The 19528-nt window shown below is 37.4% G+C and overlaps 1 protein-coding gene across 3 annotated transcripts in view; it reads right to left on the reverse strand.

Moving 5' to 3' along the window:
* RAPGEF5 (Rap guanine nucleotide exchange factor 5) overlaps nucleotides 1-19528 on the reverse strand; it is a 1983710-nt gene that overhangs the window by 117932 nt on the left and 1846250 nt on the right. For all 3 annotated transcript variants that reach the window (XM_044064607.1, XM_044064608.1, XM_044064609.1), the window contains one exon: nucleotides 17450-17537. In XM_044064607.1, the coding sequence (XP_043920542.1) occupies nucleotides 17450-17537 (88 nt within the window). The remainder of the gene's footprint in view (nucleotides 1-17449; nucleotides 17538-19528) is intronic.

Below are 19528 nucleotides of genomic sequence, written 5' to 3' on the forward strand. Positions count from 1 at the left end.
GATTTTATAATCCCTACTAATGTTGAGAATACAAAAGAGAGAGAGACAGAAACAAAAGGACTCACTGACAGAAAATTTATGAAAGAGTAGAGTCTCACCGTTACAGGTCCATTGCCCCTTACTAGGCTACTGATCCTTGAGGATCTTTAGAAGCCTAGCCCTGCATTCCCATGACATTTTTAGGCTTTATATTTTAAGTCTGAATAACCAAGAACCAGCAAAACATTTACATGTTACCCCTATGTGGTTTCACATCCATTCACCCAGATTACATCTGAATAGAGTAGGGAAAGTACTTTGCTTTAAGTGGACAGAAATACTGTTCCAAAGAAGTGATACGTTTTGTGATACATATCTTTCCCTCCATAACTTTCTATTTATGTTGTAGAAGAGATTAAGATCTCTTCAGTGGGTGCTTATGCCACCATTGGACTTGCAGATGTGCAGTAGATCTGACAGGATAGGGTCTGTTAAGGCCTTGTATGTGGGGCAGAGATCCTCTGTAGCCTCTATGATACCGAGAAAAAGGGCAAGGCATTGAGATAGTTAGTGTAATTTTTATGATTTAGGCCTTTAATTTTCTTGGTGAGAAAGAGTTGTAGCATTCAAGTTGTGTTACGTGATTGGACATGTACATGCTGAAGGGAGAATTACATTCAATGATTAGCCTAATAAGTGCCAAATACAGTGGAAAGATCACATTTGTGGATCTAGACACCATATACTTACTGATAAGCGGCACAATGAAACTTTCTTACAATAGTGGACACTTAGTCATTGAAGGAGAGTTTGTTGTCAACATGGGTTGCCTAACTACTGGATCAATTTTGAGGGGTGTGTTGTCAATGTGACAGTTACAGGGTACATCATGCTTGTGGAAGGAGATTACTATACATTTTTTGGAATGCAGTTTTAGTCCATGATTATGACACAGGTCATCTGTTTGGGAAAGCCCTTGAGGGATTTTGGCGTCCTCTGGAAAATTTATGATGGGACTTAGTTTACGGTCATCTGCAGACTTGGTCAGCCATAAATTCTTAACATTAGCTTCGACTTCCAAGAAGTAAATGCCAAGGAGGACTGAACCCTGGAGTACACCATTAGTGACAGGTCTTTTGGTGGAGGCAGAGCCTCTTACCCTAATTCCCTTGGTTGTATTTGTGAGCCAATTTGCTATCCACCAAGTTACATAGGGATTATCACTTAGCTGGGATAGTTTATCAACAATACTGGAGTGTGGGATGCTATCAAATGCCTTTGTAAGATCTAGCTATATAGTATGTATCAATTTTTTAAATTCTCACATCTATTGCTTCACTAACCTTTTCAAAGTTGTCAACCAGTATAAGCAGGCAGGATTTGCTCTTGAAAAAATAGACTGACTTTTGTCAAGGGTTTGTAGGTTACCTACATCCTTATTTATTAAATTCATAATGATCATCTCCACAGCCTTGCAGATTAAGATGGCCAGAGATATGCGTCTATAATTACCTGGGTCTGTTGACAATTCACTTTTTGTGCAGGGGGATAACTGTTGCTGTCATGCATTCATCCATCACAAAATCTGTTTGTAGGCTTATAATGAACAGCCTCTGTATGAGGTTTGACAAGTTCTATTTTAGGCTAGCTAGCTGGTAGCCTGGTATATTATCTGGCCCCATAGAAGCAGTGTCCTTTGACTTGGAAAGTGCTTTGATGACTTGTTCTTTGGAGAGTTGGGGGAGGCTGCAGATGTGGGTATGTGATACAAGAATGTAGGGTTGAAGTTACAGCTAAATTTAACTACTGCTAGTAGACTGTATACATTCTCATGGTTTGAGTATTAATATAATTTATTATTAGCACTATGCATTCGTTCTGAGGTTTCTAACATAGTTAAAGAAGGCCTAATGTTATCTTTTGCCAGGGTGGCTGTGAAGACTGGTAGAGATGAGTGAAGGCTGCCACCTAGCCAGACAGAATTGTGCAGATTATTCTATCATTTGTAAATACTGTGAAATGTTTAACATACAACAATGTGGCAACATTGCCCTCTGCTGTGAAGAAAGCTAAGTTAAGCATTTCTTGTTGGTCCTTTGAAATTAAAATTACTTTATGTCTGTTCCTTTGAAGTTAGAATTTGGAGTCAATGAGTCTGGAGTAAACATCCTGCCTATTGTTTTAACTTAAAGAATAATTACTACAATTTACATGTGGAATGTCCTTTATTGCTCTAAGTGTAAAAGAATCTAAATGCAGTTTCTGTCAGACTGGGAACACCAGGAAAGTGTGAAATGATGTAATGTTTTATCAGAACTGCAGTTTCAATTTAAACAGAGAGAATCAGAGATTATTGAGCATTTTTGTCTGAACATCCAACTCAGCACTCTGCCTGTTGTCTTATGTAAGTTATGTTAGAACTGTATTTTCTCCTAGAAGTAGCCAGGAATTATAAAGACCAGACTAAGTGTTTTTCTGTGATGTCAGAACTGTACTATTGATTTATTTTAAGTACTTCTGTGTGATCTCTAAACTCTTGACTAGCACTGCCTGTGTAGTAGAAAGTATTGTCTTGCGGTTTTAATTATTTATTATTAAATATTTTAAAACCTTTTAATGTGGCTGGTTTGTGTAGAGATACGTTAAGCTCTAGAGTACATTGCATATATATAAGGATCCTGTACCAAGTCACTCTAATAAGCCTTGAGACTGTTTAGTGACATCTACCAATTGGAAATTAATATTGCACAGTAATAATTGGACACCCTTTTAAGGGCCTTTGAGTAGCTGATAAATATTAGCTGGGTGGTGGCAGTAATTACTACCGTATAGTCTGGGTAAAAGGGGCACAGCTGAAGAACCTGTGCCGGCCTTCCCCAGGAGTGTCTGTGTGGTTGTATAAACATATCTCAAAGTGTGTGTGTCAGCTACCTGGGCAGGGACATGAAGCACTGGTTGGACAGAGAGGGTGCTGGAGATTTTAGCTTGCCCAGCTAGGCTGAGATCTGGACCCTATAGCTGTGCCAGTGGGGAGTCTTATTGGGGACCTGGAGAGCAAGGGAGTGACCAGCCCCGGACTGACTGTGATGTGTGTGTGCTCTTAAGGGAAATTGTATTTTACTGTGTGTATCTGTTATTCTTTCCTCATATATGAGATGCCCTCCTCTGGTGTTAGTGGTGAAGATTCAGGCTCCTTGATTGCTGGGCGAGGGCATGGACATCACAGCGGCTATTACTACCTCGCCTCTTGCTTAGGTTGATTTAATCAGGGACTGAAGTTCCTTGTTAACTTTAGCAAGAGTGTTTTTGACATTTTGAGAGTTACATTTATTATTGCATGTGATTAGTTTTTTGTGTGTTTTACTGTGGCGCCTGTTTGCAGTTAGGTTTCACCATAGATGTTTATTTTTAAATTTGACACTGTATTCAGTTCGGAGGTGGACAGATGCATCTCTGCAGCTATTCAGATGTGCACAGAATTTCAGTGATAAACGATTTTGCATGTATAGTGGGGTCATCAGGTTGGAAGGGGATGTCAAATTTAGCCAGGTCATCACATAGTTTTAGTAGATTAGCCTTTGCATAATCTCTGAATACTGAGGCATTTGAAGATGTTTCTGGCTTCAGACTTATGATAAATGTTGACTGATATATGGTCTGAGTTGATTAGGGAGGAAGTCAGAACTGGTGGGGAACAGCTCTGATCCATATTGGAAGTCCAGGATTTTGTCTCCATTAGTTGGGGAGAAGACTGACTGGACAAGAGTTTGTGTTTAAGAAATCCAGAAATCTGGGCATACATGCTAGTTAGTAAAACTAAAGGGAATAAAAACATTTCATTGCTTGTATCTTGCTATCCATATCCATAAACAAGAACTTCCAGTTTATCAGTTTTTGTATTATCTTTTGTTTGGTGCCTTTCCAAATATCCATAGCTGCCATAACAGAATCCCCTTTTAACCCATACTCCTAAAAACATAATTTTATTGTGTCCCCATAAATATGGACATTGTTGAACCAATCATGTGTGGGTGCATAGTTTACAGCTATAGGCTTTGTTTTGTCCTCATTAACTTCATATCCCACAAAGACGTGAATCACTTTTAGAATGTTCTACAACACTGACATGTCCTTTTCTGGTTTTATCAGGTACAAAATAATATTGTCTGCAAATATGTTACAACCAAACACCGTTATACTGGGTGATTTCAAAGACCCTGCCATTAACTGGGAAAACTACTCTTGTACCAACACCTTTGTTCAACGGTTCTTGGAATTCATAAATTCCAACGCACTAGCGCAACTAATTCATAGTCCCACCAGAGGTATGAATATTTTAGACCTGGTCATTACCAACATGGGAGATCGATGCTCCACACCAGTGGTCACCTGCTCATTGGTCAGATCAGACCATAAGCTAATCACCCTTGACATCCACATCCCACCCCCCACACCCACTTAAGGAACCCTCCATAAAAAAATTCTCCAAAGCCAACTTCATGCTTCTCAAGTCAAAAGTAACAAACTTCATGACACTCATGCAGATGAGAACTGGAAGTCCAACTGCAGAATCCTACACTAAGGTGCTGTAAGAGCACATTCACTCATTCATGGACCGAGGCATCTCAAATAGAACCAAGCCACTGTCCTGTAAAGAAAGGAAGCCAATCTGGTGGTCCTCTGCCATAAATAAGATGTACAACAAAAGGAAGAAACTGTTGCAGAAAAGAGAAAGAACCTAGGATTCAAAAAACTCCCTCACCAGCCTCAATAGAAAGCTGAGATCTCTCATAAAATCTTCCAAAGCTAGTTATGAAAACAAAATTGCCAAAGATTCCAAAGACAACCACAAATGTGTAATTTAGATCATAAAATGTTTTATACAAATACTGTTAAAAATTAATTTTATTTACAGTTTCTTTTTTTTTTTTTTTTTCCTTTCATTGTCCTTCCAAACATTAATGACAGTGGTGCAGCTGTTAGCATTTTCACCTCATAGCAAGAGGTTCTCCACTTCGATTCTTGGCTGGGGTGCCTTCTGTGAGGAGTGTGCATGCCCTCCCTGTGTTCATGTGGGTTTCCTCTGGGTGCTGCAGTTTCTTCCCACATTCCAAAGACGTCTCTATAGCATTTCTCCCAGAGCCTCCCCTGAAAATGGGCTCCATCCCAGTCAGACTTTCCCGGTAAACAAATGTTAAACAAAAATAAATAAATGAATTTGGTTAAATGCCTTTCAGTCCCACCACAAGTTAAACAAGTTAACAAAAATCAAATATTTCTCATCCAATTTTTCTTGTAAAGCTATATTTCAGAAATGTGATTGTTGCTTTAGTCTCACAATTATTCACTAATTTCAGTGCTGCTGGCCTGCCTCCTTTTCATATCCATCTCCCAATCCCAGCCTCTTGTTCAAGTCCAAAGTACTCCCAGTTCTTCTAGTCAACTTGAGCTTCTCTCTCTCTCAAGCATTCACCTTTGGAACATTGAGAAGGTTTTAACTGTCAAAGTCTCTCTATGAGCTTTATTATCAGGAGAATGAGAAGCAAAGTCCTCTTCTATTTGATGGCTCACCTCACCTTTTGTTGGACAAACTTTTGTATTGCCTCCTTAGCCTGCTGTGCATCAAAAAATAACTTGAATCCCTCAGGAAAAAAAAAAAAGCATTTCGAAAGGTAAAATCTCACACCAGGGTCTCAACATTCCCTGTTTGCTGGGATAAATTTGCTTCCCTTCTGCCTGGTGCACAGTGAATAATCATTTTTCACACACTGTCTCCAATTTTGAATAATATGCCTTTCTGCCACACTTTTGTCAGGATCAACTTTTTCTGCTACTATGACAGCATCTTTACTAATACAGGCCTTGGCTGCTTTTCTTGTGGACAGGTTTGGAGCATACATGTGATGTGTCCTTCAGTTAACAAATCCTGCTGTGGAATATCAGTCCAGTTAATCATTTGTTCTTTCATAAAATTAATAGTCTGTTCCTTTCAGTTTCTCTAGTATAGCAGAAAATCTCAGGTTTTATCTGCATGTTTAGTCTTCTAACTATGCTATAATTTTTGAAGCAGTTCTTCTTGAGCAGTCGTATACTAAACCAGCCTTTTCTTCATTTGAACCTCTGATTTTTTTGCAGTTTTATCAGTTAATCTGAATAGCTGTTGAAAGTGTTTCCATTTTTCAGCCTTTTATTACTGGAGTTGATATAGTCCTTCAATGTTTCATTTATTTTAATCATCTCTGAGCACATTTCATTTACTTTTTCCTCTAAATTACTGGAAGCCATCTCTTGCAACAAAGCTGCAGCTTCTGCTACTTTTTGCTAAACATTTTCAGGAATCTTCCCAGCTGGTCGTTTCTCTTCATCTTTTCTAGTAAATTTTCTTTCAGGGCCTCTAAAATTTTAGTTTGCCGGCATCCGGGTAGTGTACTTTCTAGCCAGTAATTGAATTTTACTAAAACTGGCAGAATTCCTTGCTCTTATCCGTTTCTTTTTTTGACACTGGGAGAGCTGAAATTAATATGTTGATCAGTGTGCAGCCATCTAGCAAAGTCCTATCTACATCCTACATCTTAGTTGACTAATAAATAAGATCAGTATAACCTCTGGTCATCCAGATAACATGAATCTGAATACACCTTTTATTGTTTTAGAATTATTCTTGCATAGTTGTTTATTAAATATATGAGTTAAAGATAACCAGGAATCCAGGGTGACACTTATATCCACATACATCTATTCTATCCCTGTTTCAAAGTTATCTAAGAAGTAAGGTGAGGATAATTCCCTCTTTCCCTATAATAGTGATGCAATGCTTATGAGCACACATACAAAATTTGTTAAGTGTTTTTGAAATGCCTTCACTTAACTATTTTTCTGATTTGTGAGTCTTCCACATAATCTATATGCATGGTCTAGACTCTGACAAAGTGTAAGGTTTAAATAAGAAACTAAACTAAACCACACTTGGTCTCAGTGGTCAAGATATTTGCATAGTAGCTCCAGGGACAGGAGTGCAACTCCTCCTGTCTGGTTACTATATGGATTTTATATGGATTCTCCATTTTTTTTCTCCTCTCTCCCTCCCAGAAACAAGTGTTCGTATATACTGCATTTATTCTTGAGACTTGGACCATGGCTGAAAATGGTTCTTGACAAATTTATTTAGTTAACACATTATTTTTAAAAAATTAAATAAAAAATCCTTGATATACGCCATGTCTCTCAGAACTTCATTCATTGAGCCAATTAATAAATTCAGTTCATCACTAATTATCAATAAGCCAGTATGCAACTAATCCAATTAAAATATACTAACAAGGTACACATTGTTCAGGAGGAGGACACTGTTATCCTTTTGAAAATGATTCATGATAAAGCTATTTACAATTGGTGTTTGAGCACATTTTCATAATATCTTTACCAATATAAACATAAGTAATAGAAAACGTTGCCTACAATGGTTTTGGCCATCAAGAATGCCACTGTATTTCTTATGGGCACCTAATAGACCTAGGATTGCATTAAAGAAACATACTAATAGCTGGTCTCAAGGGGGTATTTCTTTTCCAGACTTTAATTTATATACTATCTCTTCTATTGTAAAAGTTATTACTTTATTAATAGATCAGTCATATGTCACAAAATGGAAAGATTATTGGGAGCTAATTAGTATACACTTCATGAAAATCTCCTTAACACATAAAAATATGATTGTAAATAACTCCATGTTATGGTTACTAAAGGAATTTTGTACTTCACCTATTACACCTAAACATATGGTTTGTTACCCATTAAATATTATTATTAGTTATCGTAACTTTATATTCATGCACCCTAAGTATAGGGAATGGAATTTTATTGTATTTCCTATAATGTATACTCAGGGTATGCTTTTGTCATCTACTTCTGAAGGAACTCATTTAGCTATAGATAATGATCTAAAGTACTGGTATCAGTTGATATCTGATAATAAAGTTAAAAATCTAGATTTATTAAAACAAGAATTTGATCTAAGAGAAACTTGCTGGTTAGAGGTTCAGACCTTTAGACAACATCTCATTAATAAAATAGATTTAATGTCTATAACTGTTAAAGAATCTATTCCAACACTGATTGATTACTTGATATTAAATTTACAACATAAAGTTTCTGATAAAGGTAAACTTTCATACATACATAAAGTTATCAGACAAGAAACTTTTTACAGTGTAGATTCATACTGGAATTATTTCACTTCTATTAATGGGGACCCACCAAATCAACAAGATACACAATATATATTGGAATCTGCTTATAGAACTACGTCTTCCATTGTCTGGAGACTTTATACATGGAAATTTTTACATAGATCTTTTTATACACCTTTGATGATGAATAAAATAAATAATAAAGATAATCTATGTAAGAGATGTAAAGTAGAAATTAATGCTGACTGGGGCTCATATGTTTTATGACTGTATAAAATTGAAAGAATACTGGAAGTCAATTAATGAATTTTTGCAGGCTCTTTTTACAGATAATTTCATTATTTCTAAATCTCTTATATTATTCAACACACCTGAACCTCAAAGTGTTAAAAAGGTTAAGCTTCCCTTGTTATGGTCTATTCTAGCAGTGGCTAGGAAAATAATAACTAGAAATTGGATTTCAGATACACCTCCTTCGTTCAATGAATTTAAAAATGTTATGAATATAGTGTGCCATATGGAAATAAACACAATTAGGACTAGAACAAATAGAAAAACATCTTATTTTATTGTATGGGATAATTTACAAAATTTGTTAAAAAATTTTAATTTCAATAGCATGGTATTTTAGTTTAATTGATCTGATTGTAGTGGATGTCTTTGTAAATACTTTAGTTGTTTTGTTGAATATTATAATAATACCTATTTTTAATTACTTGTATAAAATTGTTATGATATTTCTCCTATATGTTAAAACAATAAACCTGTTTTGAAAAAAAAAAAAAAAAAAAAAAAAAAAAGAATGCCACTGTATAGAGTTTAAGATTGAAAATATTTTTCCATTATCATAAAATTTCTTTTCTAAGGTGAGGAACATAACAGAAGACTGCAATTTTATTCAGTTCTGTGAATTTTCTGTTAGAAATGTAGTAAAACAATGTGATGGTCATCGCTATAAAAGCTGAAATGCAGTTTCCACAACACATGCACACTGGTAAATCTTGTTATAGCACTGTTATGAACCAGTAACCTCAAGTATGTGCATTATTCATTCCAGATGGATTTAGCAGAAAATTAATGATATAAATAGAATACATGAAATAATAAAACAACACAGAAATGAAGAACATACCAATTATGACTTACTTTTAGTAGTAAGCAAAAGATTCCAAGGCACATCATTAAGGCCCAGACTGATGCTAGCTTCCTAAACCTTTCTGGCTGTTTGCCTCAGTCACCTACATGTGGTAGGCCTTCAGTGCCTATTCATACTCTCCTGTAATTACCAATGATAAAGCCTTAAATACAAAGCAGAAACCTAAACATGACAAGGATGTGCCTCTTGTTTGTTCACTTGGGGGACATGATGGATAGATCTGACCACAAAGCCACAACCTTATTAGTGAGATTTTGGTTAACCCTTCTGACAGCCTACCTTCAGCAGATTCAAAAAGTGACCATATTTTAGTACAGTATAATATAATGCAAATAAATACAGAGGCAGTAAACACAAAGTGCATATGTGTAAAACAAGTTAGTACAACATTTAACAATTGTCGCTCTCCTACTTTGGACACAATAGAAGAGTCTTTGTGGGTTCTGTTCAAGCAGCTTTATTTTATACAAACACATCACTATAGAAGTTTACTGATTTTAACTTAAGAAACTTATATACAAACTAACAAGTGCAATCATGCCTGCTCTCACTCTGGCTACTCTTACAAAATAACACCTAGGGACTTGCAGGTGTCTGGAATTTATACATGCACGTACAAGCCTTGACATGCTCCTTAAAGACACAGCATACTTCACTTGCATTCTAATCTACATTCTTCCTCCTTGAGAAATAGATCATACAATGGTATGAGTATTTAGCATGCAGAAATCACAGGTAATTCTGTCATGCATTATACAATTTTAAGCGCACACACACACACACACACACACACACACACACACACACATATATATATATATATATATATATATATATATATATATATATATAGGCTTTGATACGCGTACATATGTGACATAAAACTGGGAATTAGATTTAGCAACTGGAACTCTCTTTGCAAAATGCTTGACCTGTAGAATGTCTGGAACATTTTCTGGAATGGAATCAAAATTTTGAACACATTCTGGTATGGAAACAGTGTCTGATTCACTCTTAGATATGAAGTCTGCATCACAGAAACAATGTTGTGACGGTGATGATAATTCTGGTACAAGATGATGATGTCTACAGTTCCTCCTATATTCCACACCCTCGGAGTCTACCAGGTAGGATCTTGGTTCGGCACAGATGCCTGTAATCTGTCCAATTCGATCAAAGCCTTTCGTTGTCTGGATTCATACCGTCTCTCCTTCCCTCAATGTATGAAGTAATCTGCTCGATCTGTCGTAACTAGATTTCTGGATATTATGCTTCTTAACCAGTTGAGCCTTGATGGTTTTATTGTTCTTAGGTTTAGGCTTCAATAAACTGGAAATAATGGGTAGTGTAGTTCTAGTTTCCCTGGAAAGTAGTCTTTGAGGAAGTGAGCCAAGAATATTATCACAGGGTATGTTTCTGAGATTAAGCAATTTCAAGAACACATAGGTATTGTCATGCGTTGACCTTTCAAGTAACAGTTTTGCAATCTGCACTGCACGTTCAGCTAGATCATTGGAGTGAGGATATTCAGGACTACTAGTGATGTACAAAGTCCCATTCTTTTGCAAATTTCTGAAACAACTGGCCAGTGAATTGAGTACCATTGTCAGAAATAACTTTGTGTGGACTACCATGAACTGAGAAATGTCAGCTATGCCAAAACATAGCACTTTGCCAAAACACATGCAGTTGCCTTGCTTTATTTTTGCTTAATGTGTCCTTTTTGCCCCTATGTTCATTTTGCTCGTTTAAGCCCTTTTCATGCCCAGTGTACTTTTTTGTGCTCGTTTTACTCTAATCATGCCCAGTTTTCCTTTACTGTTAATGGTTTTATCAATACCTTTATTTTAAGCATTTTCTTTAGCCAACAAACTTTCCGTGCCTTCCGCTTGCTCAATAATGCGGTTTGTGCCCTTGCAATGCCCCGTTTTTTCTCTTCCATCAAGTAAACAGTTTGTGCTACTTCTCATTACCTTTGATTCTTTTCTGGCTCTTTTTGTGCTCGTTTCTCTTAGTTTTACTTTCACTGTAGTCTCTGCACCTCATCGCTCTGGATTTTATTCTCTTTGATCTTGGTTCTGACACCATGTCGCTCTCCAACGCTGGACACAATAGAAGAGTTTTCGTGGGTTCTGTTCAAGCAGCTTTATTTTCTACACACTATAGCAGTTTACTGACTTTAACTTAAGTAACGTGTATACAAACTAACCACTGTGATCATGCATGCTCTCACTCTGGCTGCTCTTACAAAATGGCACTAGGGAGTGCACGTCTGTAATGTATTCATGCACTTACAGCTTTGACATGCTTCTTAAAGATACAGCACACTTCAACTGCATTATGATCTACAACAATCAATTAAAAATCCACATTTCACAAAAATTCGATAAAATAAATGGCAAAATATATAGTCAGGCTACCCAAACTGAAACACTACAAAAACTATTACTGGCAGGAGATGCTAGTAGTTTGAAGCACAAAGGAGAGAGAGTACAAGCAAAGCCATAAAATATCAGAAAACAGAATTGGAGTTGCAGACAGGGAGATGATGAGAGGTTAACAGTGATAAGATAGATCTATATGCAGGTAATATGCAAAGTTAGAAACTGAGTGAGAAATAAAATTATCCATGAGGAGACAGTTATTACAATGAAAACATGATTAGCCATTGAGGCATGGCAACAGACGAGGGACTTGGAAGTAGTGAAATGGTGATGCCACGGTAAGAGCCACATGCCTTGCCTATATGCACTTAATTTAACTCTGAAAAGATAAGTTAGCATTCATGTATGCAAATTAAAGTGGCTATTTGAAAGTGTCAGGACACAAATGCTAAATATCCTGTGGCCAGTTTTGGAGGAAATTCTTGGAATAACATGCACCAGGTTATCAAAAGACCCACTTTATTTGACAATAAATACCCATTTATAAAGGAAAAATCTTGAGATTCAAGGGTTAATGTTAGTCTGTGGTAGCCATTCATGTTAGCAAATCATTCTGAATGCTAAAAAGACAGATTTAAAACACTCGACCATACACGGTCATTCTGATGGCAAAGTACATTACAAGTGTGGCCATCAGCAAACACTGTTATCCTATAGTTAGCAATTCTGGGTGTGCCCTGTGCCATTCCCTGATCTAGTACTCCATGTACCCCTCAACTTGAAGTTAAGGATCCAAAAAAGGTTCCTTTTCTTTTAAAATGTATACAACTGATTTCTACATTTGTAACAAGTAGCATCCTTTATTTTAGACCACTCATGAAATGCCAAAATGCTTCAGTTCAGACTGCAAATGCAATTTTGCCATTCAGTTCTGAATGCCGATAATGCACTAAACATCAGCTGGCATCTGTGCAACACAATCCCTAACACTTTGTGCCAGAGGCAGCTGCCCTCTTCACTCCACCTTATCTATGCCTCTTGCATTTACTGATGCACAAGAAGCCTTGATCTTTGTGCAGGAGTATGAATTTGATGAGGTGAACAACATCCTTATGTCTTGGTCTGAGAAGACAAATGGTGATCAGTGATACAAGATAAATGGATGTTTTATGAATGATGAGCAACAGAGAGAGAATCCACAAAGGCAGTCAAGCTAGGCAAAAATGAGTTTCCTGTCTGTAAGTGTACAATACTGTAAGGACAAAAGGAAGCTTTCACATCAAGAAAAATAACTAGGAGGAACTGAGTTATTATGGTTAAATTCCATGGTGTACCATGTCTTTATGGAATAAAATAATATAAGCTTATTATTTACTTACCAAATAAGAAACTATAGTATTTTGTGAGCGATGTACTTGAATGTTAAGCATGTATTTTTTTCTTGACATACTGCACTGCTTCAAAGATTTTTAATGTAATAAACAAATATGGGTTGCAGTGAGAACACAAGAAGAGAAGGCTACAGTAGAATAAACGTTGAGGACCTTATGGGGAAATTCATTTTGATTGCAATGCACACCAGTTACTTCCACTGATTGCAATTAACTATACCATATTTCTGTCTTTCAACTGATATTCTATGGAATCTTTATGAAAAAACACAAAATAGGTTGCTGACAAATGTAAAAGCATATGGCAAATGGTTACTTGAAATGCAACTGATGGGATTAACTCTAACTTGGTGAACATGCAAAAGAATCTCATAACTTGCCAAAGATTTGGGATGCATGGCTAGGCTTAAAAAGGGCCTTGTGGTCGTTAGCCTAGTAAACACATATGCACATATAAAATACTGTTCATGAGTCTTTCCCAACTAGGTATATCCAGATCTGCACTCATCTGTTTTAAAAGCTATCTTTCAGGGAGATGCCAAACAGTAAACTGAAAAAAATTCACTCAACTCCCATTTCAACTCAGGTAGGAGAACCTCAAGGCTTTATTACTTGCCCCACACCTATTCAACATAAGTATCAATAAGGTGCATAAAACAGGTCAGCATAAAACTGATAAAATATGCAGATGATACTACCTTAATATGCTCTGCTAAAAGATTTATTGAATTTCAAGCACAAAGGTCACAAGACTTGAAGAATTGCTCATAAAATCTAACAAATGCCTCCCCAATATATAGTAAAATGCTTTAATATACAAATAAAAAACATTCCAGAAATTACTGTAATATCAAAAAAAAAAACATTGCTTGAACATGTACATCACTTTAGTTCCCCATACTGGTAACCCATTTAACCCAAAGTTGAGGAACTGTAGCAAGCTCCTTTCTCCTTACCATTGTAGCAAGTTGCTTGCTTGCTATAGTTACTGAAGCACTGATCTCCATGAATGCAGTATCAGCATTCATTAAAGAAGTTGCAATATCACCTACTGTCCTTTTATGAATGCTGATACTGCTGACTGAGCCTCCTAGCAGCTTGTGCCCAAGCCAGCCATCCAGTTTGTCCCACTCTAATTACTGCTGGAGATTTGTGTGTATGATAAGCATGTTGGCCAGCTGAGTATGTGAGTGGTGAAGTACATTATATAGTGTGCTCTGCGTGATGAAAAGCAAACTCTGTGTGTGTGCGCTCACATGTGTATGTTGTATTGTGAGAGGATGGTCATACATGTAGGAGCATGTCAATGAGTATTGTTGCTTGGATGACAATGGTATTGGAGTGTCCAATGTACTGACTGTAAGTGTATGTGGGTATGGGTTGAAGTGTTCATGTTGGACTGTACGGTCAGGAGACTCCGGGTATGACAGTATGTGATGAGAGTATATGTGTGTCTGAGAGACTGTCTGTATAGCAGTCTGTTTTTATTCAGAGGAATGGTGTTATGAGGGAGTGTTTAATCAGGATGATATGGTTATGAAATTATGTGTTTGGTAAAATGTTGGGATCAGCAGAATGATGTGAGAGTTTGGTCTGGTGTGGCATATGTGACACACATAATAGGTGGCTGTTGTGTGAGATAAGTGCTCGTCTTACTCTGTCCTGAGAGGCACCTTCCACAAAGTAAGTATAATCTCAGAGTTAGCTATACAAGTTGTGGGAGTTGTGGGGGTGGAAAGGCGATGACTTGTCTCAAATCTGAAATATGTGGAGTGTCTGAGTGGTTTAGGTTATATGGTTGTTCTATAGTGGTTGAACCGTATGGTTTTGTGTAGCCGGTGTTTGTGCTAGGCTGTTCTTTTTGAGCAAACTAGTTGAGAAGTATGCCTTGTTAATGATATTTTAGATGTTTGGTCCACAAACCAATATGTTCTTTAAATATATGATGAAGTCTAAGCCCAACATTTAAACCTATAGTTTCATTGGCATGTGCCCATCAGGACAGTGACTGTATATTGAAACATGATGATATTTTTTCCATAGCTTAAGTAAAAAAAAATAAAAAAAATCATCATCATCTGATTCTGTTTGCTTAACTGATGTGGTGAACATTGCGATACGTGTTTCCAAAGCACATGTCACCAATGATCTGCAAAGATAATGGAGCTCTAAGCACAACTTTAAGCATTATAGTTTTACTTGAATGTAGGAGTTTGCAGTGAAAACCAGTCTTATTATTATGCTGCTGTAGTGGTATGAAAATGAAATGCAAATGATAGAACTCGACAAAGAGAGAGTGACAACAACTGTGTGTGTGTGTGTGTGTGTGTGTGTGCGTGCATGCATACACGCACACACATTTGTACGAGCATATCTTTGCACATGTGTAAAATTATGTGATTGTTGTTGTTGTGTCTATCGGCTTTTCCTGGTTAGGGGTCACCACAGCGGAACTCCGGTCCACTAATGATTGACAGTAAATTTTTACGTGCCGAGTTGCCAGCCCTGACGCACAACCTCCAACGAAAGTACGCCCATTCACGCATGTCTCCACACTGGCCAGTTTTACATTTTAAGTGCATTCTGAGTCACTCAAATGTCTTAACTCTGTGAAACATCATCAGTAGCAATCTCGTTTTATATGGCTCATGGTGCTTTGGAAATGACTATTTTACAAATTAAATATCACATTACAAAATTAATTCACACAAACACTAAAAACAGTAAAAATGACAGCAATTCACATTAAGGACACCACTTAAAACTGTGCAGTGAACACTGCTTTAAGGACAGACTAACTTAACACACAAGTGTACCTATATGGGCTGCTGGGAAGCTATACTGGCTTCAAACTATTAACACTCCTTCACTATCTCACTGCTAGTTTACATACCCACTGCTGGGATATATACATTTGTCTGGCAGTTTGCATAAGGGATTAAGTCTATGAGTCACCAAAGGTCTTCTTTCTGTGGTCGATGGTTTGATTTTCCATTCCTCCATTTGAGTAAGTTATTTAACCAGACAGTGCCCCTGGGCTAAGTTTAGGAAAGGTCCTTGTGGATCAGTGTTCCATCCTAGTTAACAACTATAAATAGATAAATGAACAATAAATCAACAGATCCCATGCATGTGCAAAAATGCTCCATAATTCACCATAATGTTCACTACAATATACACAGCTCATCTGAAGACTACTAAGTAATGACAACCACCATCTATGTTATCTACAAAAATAAAACCTGAAACATTACCTTTAATCATAAGAGGACCAGTCACAGTCACCGTCAAATCTCCACTATGTACCCTTAAACCTCTGTAGACATCAAGTGGCATGATGACTTGTGTACAACAAGGTCTGTTATACAAAGATGTACTTAGTGGAAGCCATCTCAGATTAAAAAAAAATAACAATTTCTTCCTTAAGCAATAATGTGATGTCCTTGAAATGTCTTTTTGCTGACACTGCTAGAAACTGACAATCAGTAATATGACACTCTAGCAGTTTAGCACAGAAAATTAAGGCTATGATCTGCTAAAAGCTTCATTTATTCCCAGAGTTTGATTTGATTTTCTCAGTCTCCAGTTGCCTCACGTGACTCTAAGCAAGTTGTAACAACACAATACTTCTGGGTCATGCATGAATACAGGCATTTGTGCCTAGTGGGTTTATCTGGTGAATACAATAAATAAAATGAAAAATAATTTTGCCCACTGGGGATGACATAGCTACTTCTATCACAACAAAATGTGTCAGGATTAGAACTTGATGAATACAGTTGGGGAGCATATAAACTATGCAAAAATATTTACAGAATGGGGACCAGTGGTTCGAGTATGGCACTGTGAAGTCTGACAATATGACACCTTTGTTTTACTACAGTACCAGTCCCCTGTATCACAGTGAGAAAATTACTTGTCTTTAGACCTTTTCTGTTCATCCAGCAGTAAAACTGATCAGAAATAAAAAATCAGTGAAAACAAAAATCTTATTTCATCTAAAATATAGCCCTTAAAAATTTGTACTTACTCCATTAGATGATGTCCAGCATCATTATAATAAATGAAAACACTACAATACTAACATGGGAATTTAGAAAATGAAATGAAAGAAAATATTTTACATGCTTTTTCAGTGGGGCAGCTGATTGTGAATGCATGGAATGTAAAGTAATACTAAACTACAAGCCCCACTGTCCCTGCAATAGTACATTAACCTTGATTATGGTAATTTTCTCCATGGGTGGGCAGGCCCAACAGCTACAACAAGTGGGGCACTAAACTGCAGAATGCTACTGCAAGGTCTTTCATTATTTTAATCACAATACTTAAAGTCCAAACATCACTTACCTTTTATTAGTAGTGGCACAAAAGGAATTTTGGGAGGCTTCATTTTCTTAAATGCATCCCTGTAGGCTTTGTGATTTAGAGAAGGGTCCTGTAAAAATAGTAATATAAAGAAAAGAAAACATAAATATTAGTTAAGTCAGTGAGATAGATTCAGAGATTTACATGTGCATCTACACTTAATGGCCAGGACTCATATTGCTTGTGCAGTATGCAGTGTGCTGATGCCTGGGAATTGGTCATGTGTGGGTTGATACAGAAACAGCCTAAGATACTGTTGTACACATCACTCCCGCCTATACCCCCCCCCCCCAAACGTGCGTTTCAGAGGATGGAGGATACCCACTGGATCCCTGACTGGTGATGTCCATAAGAAGCCCATACAGTATCATCAAACATCAATATAACATACTACCTGTGCAAAAAAAAAAAAAAAAAGAAACATCACAGTGCATGTCTTTGGTTAGTTGATTGCACACTTGCATTGTCTGGATAAGTCTGGGTGGCACTGACATTCTTGATATTATTTGCAAGATGTATGCAGCATGCTATAAAATATAGTCACCAAGAAGGACATGGTCCAGCCATTTGTCCAGGGATCAGCCAGACTCATTACTGCTCCTGCCACAGCCAGCACACCAACACTATACAGGATGGCAGACAGGTTCATCTCAAAGATGACAATGGACATCGTGAATAACACAGCAGACAAAGCAGTGGCATCTAGTCCAGATATAACAGCCCTTGATGACCATGTAGTGACAGTGTGGTGTCATAGAGAATAAATATGATGCATGCATTATTAGTGAAAAAATATTCTGTAAAATGCTCTAGATGACTGTCACTGGTGAAGTGACACCCTGATCTCATGTGCAAAAATGGGAAAAAGGTGTTGTGGATGGATTGATAAATGAATTTTGTGCAATGCACGGTTGAGTCAAACTGTACATCAGCCATTTCCTTCGAACACACAGGAGGGACAGTTCAGCAGGTTGCAGTAATCATAATTTGCACAAAGAAAAAGGGCATGATGATACATGCATGACATCACAACAAGAGTGAGGTGCATGTCAGCAGAAGCAGACATGGAGGGGGGCTTGTAGCAAGGACTGCCTACATCATAGAAAATGTCCTCCATAGATAGGGAGATGGTGACACTATGGGGCAACTAGGAGAGACTGCTGCTAGGTGACTGTGATCTGAGGCCACCACATTGGTCTGTTGTGTGGGGACTATAGGCCTCACTGTGATAGGGAAGCTGTGGGGAATGGGAAAGTACAGTTGTATAAAATATTACCTTAACAGTAGATGTTCTCTTCACTGGTGCAGTATTCCTTTCACTAGGGATCCCCTGGCAAGGGTGGCCCAATGTCTGGGCAGTACACCAAAGCCTTTAAGTTGCCAAGGATACACCATATATTAGACTTGTGCTGCCCATGTATAGCATAGGGCATAAAGGTGACATCCAAATGTACCACCTTCAGAACTGAGAGCCCCAGTAGGAACACCAGTCTAAAGATTTGAGGGTACCAGGCACATCCATAAGGGAAAAGAACCAGGAGGACATCTACCATTATGGTAAGATTTTACACAACTGCATTATGTCCTTACATTTCACTGTTGCAGTACTCCTTACAATAGGAAGAGTGCAAAAGATCATGAAGAGAGGGAGAAGGAAGGACCAGCAGAACCCTCAAGGAACCCATGAAGGTTGGCCCTACCAAAACCAGCTCTAGAGCAGGATATCGCATCCAACTTATAGTGCTTAAGCCACAGACCAAGTAGGAAGGAGCCTTAACCAAAAAAGGAAGGCTCTTGGCATGAAAAGAGTAACCAAAAGAAATGGCTTTAGACATCCCCATAAGAAATAGTTTGCTAGGAAACAGCCAATCCCAAAGATCTAGTATGAAAGGAAAAAAAAAAAGCTGGTCAAATTTGCAAAGAGCTTTGGTCTTATCCAAATAAAATCTGAGTTGTCTATGCAAATCCAAGGTGTGCAAAACCTTCTCACTAGCAGACTGCGGAGAAGGGAAGAAAGTAGGCAAATGAACAGACTGATTAAGAGACAACTCATTCACCACT

Source organism: Protopterus annectens, chromosome 3.part0 (assembly GCF_019279795.1).
Source record: "Protopterus annectens isolate FY-2018-M chromosome 3.part0, PAN1.0, whole genome shotgun sequence".
Classification (NCBI taxonomy): domain Eukaryota; kingdom Metazoa; phylum Chordata; order Ceratodontiformes; family Protopteridae; genus Protopterus; species Protopterus annectens.